Below are 15891 nucleotides of genomic sequence, written 5' to 3'. Positions count from 1 at the left end.
ACAATGAATTCACATAACAATAAGTGACGATCACACACTATTCCACTACTAAGCGAACGCTAACGCTTTGCATTCACTGCTGGTTGATGATATGAGTGTGAGTTGGTTTGTTTATGAGATGAATGAGCTGAGTCTACCTGCTAGCGATAAACAGCAACTCACAATGTCTTCTCTGTATCTGCATTCACATAATTCCAACTCAGCGTCGGCGCATAACTCGAGTTATGAGATGAATTCATAAATTCTCTGTTGCATTCATAGCGTGAATTAATTCTTGCAACCCTTTAGTGCATACATATGTACAGTAAGCAGCAGTCAGCGCCGCTAACATAAATATGTATGTGCATACATATGTCAATAGATGAATGCAAATAACAAAGGAGAGAAGAAATAACGGTACAATCAGGCGATATTTGTCCCATAGGCGTAGAGTATGCAAACTTAGATTGGGAATTATACCTTATACAATATTTCAATTTAGAACAGTGCTTGTATCGAAAATTTCACAAAATTTGGCATGAGTTATTAATTAAAGTCATAAATACTCGTACATAGCAATTTCCCAAGAATTTGGAACTATGTAAGTGATTATACGGAAACTTTTCCTTTTGATGAGATAACATAAGTCTTATAAGGAATCTTTGGAATTTGTGAAGGGTATTATATTTTCAGTTGCACTGTCGTTTTTTCTTGTTTTTAATTTATTTCAGTTTTGCATCCAGAACTTATGAAGGTGTCAGTGAATTGTTTTCGACTTTTTTTTGGCCATTTTTCAATTTACTCATTTAGTACTTAATTTTTTCGTATTTGCCCTTAATAAAAAGACAAAACTTTATTGTTAAATTCTAGCTAAAACAATATGACCGGGATTTGGAAATTTGCAAAGGTATACTCTTCGAATATGACATCACGTTTTCACCATCGTATCCCTATGAAGAGACACCTGAATTGCCGACTAGATATTTGACAACAAGGTGCCCATCTTGGTGTGATCGAGTTTTGATGAGCGCTCAAATGAATGAAATAACTATAAATAGAAATACGTCATATAATTTAATTGGAGATAATATTTGTATGGGCGATCACAAGGTAAACGAATATTTTAATCTAAGCAAATTTTTAATATTAGGCTTGCATATTTCCGAAATTTGTAGTTATAACGGGTATTAAATCGTTGCATAATATTTTCCTAATTTGTCTTCAATGCTATAGTCGAAATAAGTTGTTTTACGGACCGTTATTGACTTAAAACTAAAAACACTTTACAAAAATCAATAATACCACAGTATCCACAGCATCTAATATTCATTTAATTTATGCTTCATAAAGTCAGACTTGATGGCTATTTTATTAAATGAACACCAAACAAATTTAAGTATTAAAATATATCTCACAGCAAAAATAAAGGTCAATTACGAGTAATACTTTTCATATAGCCCATTGGCAATAACTACTTCCATATGTTTTAGCATGGATTCCACAAATTTTTTGGTAGAGCAGTAATTTTTTTAGGTTTTTAATATTTATTCAGCTATTCTAGATGCCGGGTCAGCTAGTAAGATAAAAAAATAAAACTATTAAGTCAACAGTTACATTATGTCAACAAATCTTAATATATAAAAATCACGTGTCACATTGTTTGTTTGCGATGGACTCTTAAACTACTGAACCGATTTTAATGAAATTTTTAACACTGTGTGCAGTTTGGTCCAACTTGAAAAATAGGATAGTTTATAACTCTCCTTATAGTCGCATTATTTATTTATTGCAAATTATCTTAAGATATAAAAATCACGTGTCACATTGTTTGTTTGCGATGGACTCTTAAACTACTGAACCGATTTTAATGAAATTTTTAACACTGTGTGCAGTTTGGTCCAACTTGAAAGATAGGATAGTTTATAACTCTCCTTATAGTCGCATTATTTATTTATTGCAAATTATTTGTTTATTATTAGCAAAGAGCTATCCACCAGTTGGTGGCGCTAAGAGCGGTATTGAGTGCGGTATGTTACAGTAGATGGCGCTACAAACATTAAATGAAAATGCGTTGTTTGATGCGTTGTTATATTATTTGTGGTAAAGTTATACGAGTCTATGACTTCCAAAAAAAAAATAAAAATTGGGCGGGGCGAAGTACGCCGGGTCAGCTAGTACAAATAATAAAATACAAAAAATTCTTTAAGTAGTCAATAAAAAATCAATATTAAAATGTCACATTATTTATTATAATTCATTTTAGTTTTGCTTATTATAGTCATAGCGAAAGCAAGCCATACTGGAAATTGTAGTCGTTTAAACTCGAATTATTGGGCTACGAGGTATTGAAACGTCTTATCCTTTATACTTCCCTTTCAATATGATCGCTTCCATTACGTTATTCATTGTTATTGTTATCACCAATCGTATGCCGTTACAAAATTTGTAATTGAAAATTTTGAGGCGGCAAATCTGGTGAGTAAAAAAATTCCGGTGGATAGTTCACGACATCATCTTTATTAGAAGCAAGAGCAAGTATAATTTCATGTTTAAGCGAATTGTTGTGCCAACAGAGACATCCAAGAAGTAAAGCCTTCCAGTTCCATAATATCTTCCTTTCATAAGATTATAATATACGTATCTATTTTTGTTCGTTTAATAGTGGAAAAGATATTAAGATCATATAATTTTTCGCGTTGTAACTGTTGATCATAAAATAGTGCAGTTTGTGATTTGGCCAATTGAGAATGGAACTGGAGGTTGACGCAATGATATAAATTTCACCTTTCAATTTACGCAACACAATTCAATGGATTCATTTTAGTGTTTTAACAATATTGGCAAACTGAGTCCATAGGTCCAATAGCAACACAATTGTAATCAGTTGAATAATATGAATAAATAATGAATTTATTTCATTTGTTGAATTTGCAGTTCTACTGGGTAAAATTTTACCCCATCTTATAGGAGGCATGTCGAGTATACATGAGTCATAAACACGCAACACCTTTTTAAATTATACAGAAATCTGCGACTGCTCATCGTACGGTGAATTCTTCTAAACATATAACCATATTTTGAGCGAAGTCTATCAGCGTCAAACCATTTCATGTTTCATCGTGGAGGCCGAATTTACCGACCGTTGTGCCAAAGATACCTTCTTTGCCCAATCTGGCGTTAAAGTCGCCAAGCAAGATTTTGACATCTTGGCAGGGTCAGCTCTCTCAGGCGTGCTCTAAGCGCTCATAGAAGACATCTTTGGCCATATCGTTCTTCTCTTCTACCAGGGCGTGAGCGCATATCATAACTTCGCTTTGATACGGATTGTTGCTAGCCGTTCATCCACCAGGGTGAATACCAAGACTCGCCGACGGAGTCTCTTTCTCACCATGAATCTCACACAGAGTTTGCGTTCCTTTATATGGCCACTGTAGTAAATGCCGGATAAGGGAAACGTTTGCCATGCTCGTCATCAAAAGGGGTATTTCTCTTCCGAGGCTTTTGTGTAATTTTCGTGCGTTTATTACGTGGTGGGTTCCAACCCTAGGGGAATGGTTCGCCTTTTCACTTCAGCTTGTCTTCAGATGGATGTTCTTTGGCTACCCAGAGCATACTTGGTCTACCAAAGTACAAAAAATTGGAATGATAATCAACATAATTTGGCGAAACAACGTCTTCGTAAATTTTATGCGTAACTTTAACTGCGTTGTAATAGAGACCTATATATAAACAAATTCTAGGGCAGCAGTTTTACGCAGCAAACATTTGAAACTAAAAAGGTCTACAAATTCCCAACATTTTGGTTTGTAAATTAAACTGCAGTAAGGATTATGTGGAAGCACTTATGAAGGATGTTAAGCCAAAATTGCGATTATTCACATTTAAAATTCATATAAATGTGTTGTCAACTAAAATTTGTATAAATTCTTTTGAAATTAAACACAAGTTTTATAATGATATTGGTGCGACCAATTTTTTCGTGTACATACTTTACTTTATTTAAGAAAAAGTTTTAAAGCTTAAACGTTTTTTTACAGCAGTCGCAAAAGTTATCAATCCACTTCCAAATTTAACCTTATGCGAAAATTATCAAAAAAAAAACAACTAACAAACGAGAAGTTAAGATCTTTTAGATACGAAAAAAGCTTGCTTATTCCGAAATTCTTTCTCAGCTTTCAATAAATCTTCTATTTTGACAAAAGATACTTCTGATACTGCAATTAAAACATCCGCTTATCACGAGGAAATCTTTAAAGATGCACCGATAGTTTATATGTATATCTAGGTCTCTCATTAACATCATAGTGAATTTCTTGAAAATAGGATAATCTATTTACAAATTAAGGAGATATTTGTATGGAGCTAATGAAATAAAAATTCTAACTGATCACCTATCATTAATATTTAATAATGCCAAGCTCAAAAGGTGAAAAAAAGGAAAAATAATACAATTCTAAACTCTTCTTCTTTACTGGCATAGACACCGCTTACGCGATTATAGCCGAGTTAACAACAGCGCGCCAGTCGTTTCTTTTTTTCGCTACGTGGCGCCAATTGAATATTCCAAGCGAAAACAGGTCCGTCTCCACTTGGTCCTTCCAACGGAGTGGATGTCTTCCTCTTCCTCTGATTCCCCCGGCGGGTACTGTGCTGAATACTTTCAGAGCTGGAGTGTTTGCGTCCATTCGGGCAACATAACCCAGCCAACGTAGCAGCTGTCTTTTAATTCGCTGAACTATGTCAATGTCGTCGTATATCTAATACAGCTCATCGTTCCATTGAATGCCATATTCGCCGTGACCAACACGCAAAGGACCATAAATATTTCGCAGAACCTTTCTCGCGAAAACTCATAACGTCGTAACTGTTGTCATCGTCCAAACCTCTGCAACGTATAGCGGGAATAATGAGTGACTAATAGAGTGTGCGCTGGGTTTGGGACCCGCCACGTAAAAAAACACCCCCAATGAAAAAGCAAACACAGCCTCGGATGAGAGACCCCCCTTTTGATGACGACCATGGAAAACGAAATAAGGACTACGAATTGAGGGCATGCACCTGGAATGTCCGGTCCCTTAATTGGGAAGGTGCCGCTGCCCAGCTGGTAGATGTCCTCGTAAAGATAAAGGCTGACATCACCGCCGTCCAAGAAATGCGATGGACGGGACAAGGACAGAGACGAGTAGGTCCTTGTGACATTTACTACAGTGGCCATATAAAGGAGCGCAAGTTTGGTGTTGGATTCGTGGTGGGAGAGAGACTCCGTCGCCGAGTACTATCATTCACTCCGGAGAATGAACGTCTAGCCACAATCCGCATCAAAGCGAGGTTCTTCAACATATCGCTGATTTGCGCCCACGCCCCGACGGAAGAGAAGGACGATGTGACCAAAGATGCTTTTTATGAGTGCTTGGAGCGCACTTATGAGAGATGCGCCCGCCACGATGTCAAAATCGTGCTTGGCGACTTCAACGCCAGGATGGGCAAAGAAGGTATCTTTGGCACTACGGTCGGTAAATTCAGCCTCCACGAGGAAACATCCCCAAATGGGTTGAGGCTGATCGACTTCGCCGGGGCCCGAAATATGGTTATCTGTAGTACTAGATTCCAGCATAAGAAGATACATCAAGCTACCTGGCTGTCTCCGGATCGAAAAACCACCAACCAGATCGATCATGTTGTGATAGACGGAAGACACGTCTCCAGTGTTTTAGATGTGCGTGCGCTCCGAGGTCCTAACATCGACTCGGACCACTATCTTGTTGCAGCCAAGATTCGCACCCGCCTCTGTGCAGCAAAAAACGCACGCCAACAAACACAAGGAAGGTTCGACGTCGAGAAGCTGCAATCACAACAGACAGCCGAACGATTTTCTACTCGGCTTGCACTCCTGCTCTCTGAGAGCACTCGTCAACAACTCGGTATAAGGGAACTGTGGGACGGCATTTCAAACTCCTTACGTACAGCTGCAACCGAAACCATTGGTTTTCGGAAAGTGCAAAAGAACAGCTGGTACGATGAGGAGTGCCGTGTCGCAGCGGAGAGAAAACAGGCTGCCTACCTCGCAACGTTACGATCGACCACAACACGTGCGGGATGGGATAGATACCGAGAGTTGAAGAGGGAAGCGAGACGCATTTGCAGACAGAAGAAGAAAGAGGCCGAAATGCGTGAGTACGAACAGCTTGATAAGCTGGCCGACAGGGGTAATGCTCGAAAATTCTACGAAAAAATGCGGCGACTTACAGAAGGTTTCAAGACCGGAGCATACTCCTGCAGAACCCCCAAAGGTGATCTAGCCACCGATGCCCAGAGCATACTTAGATTATGGAGGGAACACTTCTCCAGCCTGCTGAATGGCAATGAACACATAGCACAAGGAGAAGGCGAACCCGATACCCCAATCGATGACGATGGAGCAGACGTTCCATTGCCCGACCATGACGAAGTTCGAATAGCAGTTGCCCGCCTGAAGAACAACAAAGCGGCAGGGGCAGACGGATTGCCGGCCGAGCTATTCAAACACGGCGGCGAAGAACTGATAAGGAGCATGCATCAGCTTCTTTGCAAAATATGGTCGGATGAGAGCATGCCCAACGATTGGAATTTAAGTGTGCTATGCCCAATCCATAAAAAAGGAGACCCCACAATCTGCGCCAACTACCGTGGGATTAGCCTCCTCAACATCGCGTACAAGGTTCTATCGAGCGTATTGTGTGAAAGATTAAAGCCCACCGTCAACAAACTGATTGGACCTTATCAGTGTGGCTTCAGACCTGGAAAATCAACAACCGACCAGATATTCACCATGCGCCAAATCTTGGAAAAGACCCGTGAAAGGAGAATCGACACTCACCACCTATTCGTCGATTTCAAAGCTGCTTTCGATAGCACGAAAAGGAGCTGCCTTTATGCCGCAATGTCTGAATTTGGTATCCCCGCAAAAGTAATACGGCTGTGTAAACTGACGTTGAGCGGGACCAAAAGCTCCGTCAGGATCGGGAAGGACCTCTCCGAGCCGTTCGATACCAAACGAGGTTTCAGACAAGGCGACTCCCTATCGTGCGACTTTTTCAATCTGCTGCTGGAGAAAATTATTAGAGCTGCAGAACTGAACCGAGCAGGTACAATCTTTTATAAGAGTGTACAGCTGCTGGCGTATGCCGATGATATTGATATCATCGGTCTCAACACCCGCGCCGTTAGTTCTGCTTTCTCCAGACTGAACAAGGAAGCAACGCAAATGGGTCTGGCAGTGAACGAGGGCAAGACGAAATATCTCCTGTCATCAAACAAACAGTCGTCGCACTCGCGACTTGGCACTCACGTCACTGTTGACAGTCATAACTTTGAAGTTGTAGATAATTTCGTCTATTTAGGAACCAGCATTAACACCACCAACAATGTCAGCCTAGAAATCCAACGCAGGATTACTCTTGCCAACAGGTGCTACTTCGGACTGAGTAGGCAATTGAAAAGTAAAGTCCTCTCTCGACGAACAAAAACCAAACTCTATAAGTCGCTCATAATTCCCGTCCTGCTATATGGTGCAGAGGCTTGGACGATGACAACAACCGATGAGTCGACGCTGCGAGTTTTCGAGAGAAAAGTTCTGCGGAAGATTTATGGTCCTTTGCGCGTTGGCCACGGCGAATACCGCATCCGATGGAACGATGAGCTGTACGAGATATACGACGACATCGACATAGTTCAGCGAATTAAAAGACAGCGGCTACGCTGGCTAGGTCATGTTGTCCGGATGGATGAAAACACTCCAGCTCTGAAAGTATTCGACGCAGTACCCGCCGCGGGAAGCAGAGGAAGAGGAAGACCTCCACTCCGGTGGAAGGACCAAGTGGAGAAGGACCTGGCTTCGCTTGGAATATCCAATTGGCGCCACGTAGCGAAGAGAAGAAACGATTGGCGCGGTGTTGTTGACTCGGCTATAATCGCGTAAGCGGTGTCTACGCCAGTAAAGAAGAAGAAGAATAGAGTTTTATTTTGGTTCGTTGAGAGAGGACTTTACTTCTCAATTGCCTACTCAGTCCGAAGTAGCACCTGTTGGCAAGAGTTATCCTGCGTTGGATTTCCAGGCTGACATTGTTGGTGCTGTTTATACTGGTTCCTAAATAGACGATATTATCTACAACTTCAAAGTTATGACTGTCAACATTGACGTGAGTGCCAAGTTGCGAGTGCGAAGACTGTTTGTTTAATGACAGGGATATTTCGTCTTGCCCCCGTTCACTGTAAGACCCATTTGCTTTGCTTCTTTGTCCAGTCTGAAAAAAGCAGAACTAACGGCCCGGGTGTTGAGGCCGATGATATCATGATGGGCTTTAATATTTCACACAATACGCTCGATAGAACCTTATACGCGGTGTTGAGGAGGTTTATCCAATGGTAGTTGGCGCATATTGTGGGGTCTCCCTTTTTGATTCTTCTTCAGACGGGTAATTGTTATTTGACCTTTTTCATTGTCGAGCAATGGAACGTCTGCTCCACCGTCATCGATTGGGGAATAGAGTTCGTCTTCTCCTGCCGTTATGCTTTGACTGCCATTCAGCGGGCTGAAGAAGAGAGAGAGCACCGCATCTTTTCGTAGAATTTTCGAGCATTAACCCTGTCGACCCCCTGACCCAGCTTCTCAAGCTCTACATACTCACGAATTTCGGCCTCTTTCTTTTTCTGTCTGCAAATGCATCTCGCTTCCCTCTTCACCTCTCGGTGTCTATCCCATCCCGCACGTGTTGTGGTTGATCGTAACGTTGCGAGGTAGGCAGTCTGTTTTCTCTCCGCTGCGACACGGCACTCGTCGTACCAGCTGTTGTTTTGCATTTACCGAAAACCAATGGTTTCGGTTGCAGCTGTACGTAAGGATTATGAAATGCCATCCCACAGTTCCCTTATACCGAGTTGTTGACGAGTGCTCTCAGAGAGCAGAAAAGCAAACCGAGTAGAAAATCGTTCGGCTGTCTGTTGTGATTGCAGCTTCTTGACGTCGAACCTTCCTTGTGTTTATTGGCGTGCGTTTTTTTGCTGCACAGAGGCGGGTGCGATTCTTGGCTGCAACAAGATAGTGGTCCGAGTCGATGTCAGAAGCTCGGAGCGTACGCACATCTAGAACACTGGATACGTGTCTTCCGTCTATCACAACACGATCGATCTGGTTGGAGGTTTTTCGATCCGGGCTCAGCCAGGTAGCTTAATGTATTTTCTTGTGTTGGAATCTAGTACTACAGATAACCATACTTCGATGGATGATTTTGGTCAAACTAAACTCAGAGAAAAAGATATGTTTGTTGATATGGGTTTGAAATGAGGTTATTGATCAAAAAAAGCACATCAAATTATAAGCAATTATAATAAGTTACACGATTTTTGTTATTATTCATATAATTCGAACTTTCTTTACATTTGTACAAGCAGTATCGCTGAAGCTATGTGATTAATTGAGGATTACACGGGATCTCACATTCCATGTTATATTTTCCTTGCTTTTTGAAAGAATTCTTCTGGTATTTCATCAACTGACAGATCGATATCCCTATGAATATTCATTGATGCTGGACCATTAAGCCTATCTTGACCTGTCGTATTTCGTAAATAGGTTTTAATTCTCTTTAAACTTGAAAAACTGCTTTCCGGTGATACTATTGAAACAGGCAATAGTGCTAATATGCGTAAAATCTTGAAAACATTCCCAAAAGACGTTTTGTTCACTGCTTCTAAAGCTTTGAGAGCATTCCGAAAATGCTTGCCTGAAGTTCGCTTTTTCCACATTTTCATCTACGCAAGAAAGTTTTGTTCTGAACAGTCGATCATCATTTTATAAAAAAAATATTTCCCGAGCTTTTTTAGCGTCAAATTCGTACTTTGGGAAAAATACACAAAAATTTTCTAACACTGATCTGTGGTCAAGAAAGCGGCTTTTCAAATGAGCAATGTAAGTGGCCAGTGGATATACAAACATAATAATTAGATAAAAAATAGTTTAACGACGTTTGAAATAATATTACGAAAGAAGCTTGGTGGCGAAAATATTCATCAACATGTTCTTTTCTAGTAATATATCATGCGCATTATTATACACCCATGCGCACTATAACCTGCCCCTGCACACCATTTTACGTAGTACATGGTCTGCTTTACAAGCTCCTTATTATCACGTGCATAATTATTTGTCAAGTTGCATAATTAACTCATTCTTTTCAACAGTATAATATGATTTTTCGCAATTCAATTATCGTTTATTTTTGTGCACAAGACAAAACGTGTCCTATAATAACTGATTTTTCGCGAGGGAACTGCTATATTAAAAATACGTTGAGTAATACAACTTTTCGTAAAACCAACCCCCCAAAAAATTTTTCTAGATCCGCCACTGGCACAGGCATATTAGTTTTGCGGGGATACCAAATTCAGACATAGCGATCCAATCAGTTTGTTAAGGGTGGGCTTTAATTTCACCTACATAGAACCATATATGCGATGTTGAGGAGGCTTATGCCACGGTAGTTGGAGTCTTCCTTTTTGTGGATTGGGCAGAACACACTTAAATTCCAATCGCAGCGCAGTATGGAGTCATGTGTAGAAGCTCACACAAGTGAGGAAAGTTCTCTGAATCCCATTCTTTTGCATACGGCTCAAACAGCTCACGACTTCCGGTCTTAGACCATCTGGGGAATTAAAATGAGAAGGCAGACCATCCCTTCTTAGGGTTGTGCGCGGGGCTTGGGACTCGTCACGGAAAAAACGCCACCAATGAAAATTTAACATCAGCCTCGGAAGAGAGTCCCCCCTTTTGATGAAAATCTCAGCAAACGTAAAAAGGACTATGATTTAAGATGATTTACATGTGCATGCCATGTAATGTCTGGTCCCTTAATTGGGAAAGTGCCACTGCTCAGCTGTCCTCGTTAGAGTAAAGGCTAACATCACCGACGTCCCCATATAACTATTACCAGGATTTTCGGACGTCCGGATGGAATCTGCTACATATGAGTTGTGATTGTATGTGAGGTACCTAAATGAATCTCAGGTAATATTTTTCAAGTATGTGACATGAGACTAGTTAACAGACAAAATCGAGTCGATACTACCCCAACTCTAATATAATATCTACTAAATCTTATGCCGAAATTGTCGGTCAGTGTATGAGTAGATATTCATATATATAATTGCTTTGGTTCCGATTTTTTTGTTGACGTTTTACATCTTGAGGTATTTCCCTGGCTTCAATTCTTGTAAAAGTATACAATGTTTAGTTGCACTCGAACTTATGCCTTTCTTACTTATTTCCTGTATTTTTAAGACCAATTTTAGTAATGTATAGACGAAAGGAAGGATGTAGCAACATTTTTTAATGCGAAAAAAAGAGACGAAAAACTGTTTCCGTAAATATTAATAATATATTACAAAGAAAAAACAATGTAATTGCACGCAAATATCATTAAAAATAATATAACGGTTGTTTCATTTTTATTTGTTTAGTATTTGCACGAAAATAACAAATTTTTGAGTTATTACTCTTTTCCTGAAATTTTTTTATATACATAGTGGTACAATGTACAAGTGTACAAGTGGCACAATTCAAAATGTTACACTTTATTATGTGATACGCTAACGAACCAATTTGATAAAACACTTGGAGACAACTAAAAATGTAACTCTTTAGTTGAGAAGTCATTCTGAAAACAAAGAGAGAGTCATAACGGTTTTTTTTAACGAAAGACTAGACAAATCACTGAACGATTTTTACAGTGGCACATTATTTTCTTGCAAAAAAACTAAAATTTGGAAATTTTGAGTTGTTACACTTTAACGTAACAAGTGCGATATGTTTTACATATAGATATACTATCAAGAAAGTATTATCTTCAAATTCCAAAGGATTATCTCACACATTACCCGATAGTTTTGGTAAAAAGTCTGCTATATCAATCAGGGGTTGTAAAGTTGTGTTAAATTTGCATGAATTACCAAAAGTTTCCTGAGGAAGTTTGGGTAAAATGGCATGAATTAAACCTGTTAAGGAGCGGGGCCATACTGCTCATGTTCAAACTACAGGTGCTCCTGTTAATGCCATTCGTTGTACCATATTACACTTTTGTATATTAATTTACGGCTAGTTCTGACATTTAATAGATTTTTGTATGAATTGCGTTTTGTGTGAGTGGCAGTGGTCCGATGGAACACGTGTACAAATTTTCATGACGATATCTCAATTTTGCACAAAGAGGCGGATGGACGGACAGACAATACTTTTTGTCATCCGATAATTTACATACTTATCCAACTATATTGTGACAAATTCACTCTCACATCCATCTACTAATATCCAATTACTGAAGCATCAATATTTTGGTGACACATTCATTCTCACACCCATCCATTAAAGTCAAGTAAACAAATAACAAGAGCTGCGCATCATTTTTGCTGTGCAGAGAATTTAATGTAAACAAATGACCGATATTCAGTGGCGATCGCGCCTTAAGCGTCTTCGCTTATACAAACCAAATAATCTATAAGCTCTCATCCAATGAATCAAGCGACCAACTGCACACTCATTTTAATGTAAACAATAGCCAATAGCCAAAACCAAAATTTTCATTCCCTTTGTAAATTAGTCTTAAGCTGAAACCTTTCTTTCGTCGCGTACAATTTTAATAAATAATAAATAATAAAACATTTTAAACATTTGTATTTAATTTATTAAAAAAACGGATCTTAGCGTTGTCCTTAGTCTTTCGACGGGACATTTATTTGACTCAATTATTTCAGTGGCGCAGTCGGTAGGATACTACAAGTATCCGAAAAAAAGAACCGCCAGTAGAAAATAAGTTAAATTTTATAATTCGCAATTCGCAAAAATACGCGCTTCAACTGGGAAAATAAATCCGATTCGGTCATCCCAAACAAGTGGAAGCAAAACAAAAATTCAAAAACACAAAAACCTGTAAGTCCAAAGGCAAGGTAAAAACATCGAATTAAGTGACAAACAAACAAAAAAATGGCACAACCAGCACAACCCGAGAATACATTAAACGAGAGCAACCTTGCTGAGGCCCGTGGACAACTTAAGGATGTCCCTCCATTTAGGGGAGAGCCAGAAACACTTTTTACCTTCATCAGCAGAGTGGACTACATACTGTCCCTCTACCATACCAATGATGTGCGACAACAACGCATCCTGCTTGGAGCCATTGAGCGGAACATAGAGGGTCATGTGACTAGAACATTGGGTCTGCCAACCATAGAAGACTGGCCGACCTTGAGGTCCAGAATGATCAGCGAGTATAAACCACAGGCGCTTATTATTATTTGCAAGCGGTCAGAGATTCCATAAAAACACTAATTCGAAAATTACCAATTCAATTGTTTACAATTTTGGCCCATCACGACATTCCAGACTTGAGAATTCTAATTAACATTGCACAAAATGAGGGCATTTATGAAGAACATATTAATTTTGAAACAAATAAAAACATTGAAATTAAAAATAAAACTCCAAATTTTTACCAAAATCCGAAAGCATTTAAAAATTACCCAATCAATCAATCCCAATACCAACCGAGATACCCCCAATATCCTCAACCATTACAACCCAGCTTCAACCCATACATGCATGCACCCAGACCCATTTATACACAACAATTATCTAACAACCAACCCATGGGACCCGGACAAACTTATCCCGGACCCAACAGGTACATGAATCCTCAACCAATTTTAAACAGAATTCCATTTCCCAAATCTAATTTTAACCTAACCCCTCAAACACAACAACCACGCATGCCATCTAACCCAAACTTCCCACTACAACAAACAACCAAACGACCAAGACCATTGGACAGCGAACAAACCAAAATGTCCATTGACGAACTTAGATTACAAGAAGCACAAGAATACGAACAAAATTATCAACAACCATACGAACAAGAATACTACGACTACACTCAGTACCAAGACCAGACTTATGAAGAACAGTGTCAGGCACCACTCAATCAAGATCAAGCCGAAATCAATTTTGACGAAAATTTTCAGTCACCAGCCCCGGAAGATACCAATACTTAATAATTACCCACAAGGGCCACGCTCACAAATGTTTGATTGACACAGGATCCACAATCAACATGATGCGAAAGAATTGTTTTTCTCTACCAATACACAATACTGAATGTGAAGTTTTTACATCAAATGGCCCGATGACATTAAAAGATTCAATAACTCTGCCAAGCAACAACATAATTAGGACACCTGAACAATTTTACTTACACGACTTTTCTGGCGACTACGATGTGCTAATTGGCAGAAAACTGCTCAATAAAGCACAAGGTATAATAAATTACAAAACTTATACTATTACACTTTTCGATAAAACCTACTCATTGATAGACACAGATTCAAACAAAGGTCAATTTTTCTACACACAAGATTCATATGAGAAACCAATCCCCAAATCAGATAAAAAAATAGACTTTTCACTATTCCGTCTGGATCACCCTAATCCGGAGGAAACCTCTAAATTAAAACATTTATTAAACAAATTTAAAGATTTGCAATATTCTGAAGGAGAACGTTTGACATTCACAAGCACAATCAAACATGTATTAAACACAACACACAATTCTCCCATTTATTCAAAACAATACCCACTTGCTCAAACACACGAAAATGAGGTAGAGAACCAGGTGCAGGAGATGCTTGAGCAGGGATTGATCAGAGAAAGTAATTCACCCTACAATAGTCCCACTTGGGTTGTACCAAAGAAACCCGACGCTTCGGGAAAAGCAAAATACAGAGTAGTCATTGATTACAGGAAGCTGAATGAAATAACCATTCCCGATAGATTTCCTATTCCCAACATGGACGAAATACTTGGAAAACTGGGAAAATGCCAGTACTTCACAACAATTGATTTAGCTAGGGATTTTCATCAGATAGAAATGGTTTCAGAATCCATACAGAAAACTGCATTTTCAACCAAACGCGGTCATTATGAATATGTTCGCATGCCATTTGGCCTAAGAAATGCACCCGCCACATTCCAGAGGTGCATGAATAACACACTCCGACCATTAATTAACAAACACTGTTTGGTTTATTTGGATGACATCATTATTTTTTCCACATCTCTCGACGAACACTTAAACTCATTGCAATTGGTTTTTGAAAAACTGTCCGAAGCAAATCTAAAGTTGCAACTAGATAAATGCGAATTCCTGAAAAAGGAAGCAACCATTCTAGGACACATCGTAATACCCGATGGAATAAAACCAAACCCTCTTAAAGTAGAAGTCATAGCATCATACCCAATCCCAACAAAAGTAAAAGAAATCAGAGCATTCCTCGGAATGACCGGTTATTACCGAAAGTTTATCCCAAGCTACGCTGACATAGCAAAACCCATGACCCGCTACTTAAAAAAAGGAGCAAAAATAGACATAAACAACCACGAATATGTGGAAGCATTCGAGAAACTTAAAACCCTAATAACAAGCGAACCAATTCTACAACTTCCCAATTTTGAAAAGAAATTTGTATTGACTACAGACGCTAGTAACCTGGCTCTTGGAGCCGTCCTTTCTCAAAACAATCACCCCATATCTTTCATAAGCAGATCATTGAATGACCATGAATTAAATTACAGCACCATCGAAAAAGAATTACTTGCCATAGTTTGGGCCACAAAAACATTCCGTCACTACTTTTTGGGAAGACATTTCCAAATAGCTAGTGATCATCAGCCTCTCAGATGGTTACATAATTTAAAGGAGCCAAATGCCAAACTGCAGAGATGGAGAATTAGATTAGCTGAGTTTGACTTTGGTATTGAGTACATAAAAGGGAAACAGAATTCAATTGCTGACGCACTGTCCAGAATCAAGGTTGAGGAGAATCATTTCAGTG

The 15891-nt window shown here is 39.2% G+C and overlaps 1 protein-coding gene across 14 annotated transcripts in view; it reads left to right on the top strand.

Annotated features, from left to right (window-relative positions):
- LOC105228004 (inositol polyphosphate-5-phosphatase A) overlaps positions 1-15891 on the top strand; it is a 151815-nt gene that overhangs the window by 91557 nt on the left and 44367 nt on the right. For 12 of the 14 annotated variants that reach the window (XM_049449974.1, XM_049449980.1, XM_049449970.1 and 9 more), the window contains one exon: positions 850-1089. The exons of 1 other annotated variant lie outside the window; for it this stretch is intronic. In XM_049449974.1, the coding sequence (XP_049305931.1) occupies positions 850-1089 (240 nt within the window). Of the gene's footprint in view, positions 1-849; positions 1090-5471; positions 6275-15891 lie in introns of those variants that run through there. One more of the 14 variants, XR_007421893.1, reaches the window with a different exon arrangement.

The sequence above is a fragment of the Bactrocera dorsalis genome, chromosome 2, assembly GCF_023373825.1.
Source record: "Bactrocera dorsalis isolate Fly_Bdor chromosome 2, ASM2337382v1, whole genome shotgun sequence".
NCBI classification, from domain to species: Eukaryota; Metazoa; Arthropoda; class Insecta; order Diptera; family Tephritidae; genus Bactrocera; species Bactrocera dorsalis.
Note: the sequence above shows the minus strand (reverse complement) of the source record. Positions and strands in the feature narration are given on the sequence as shown.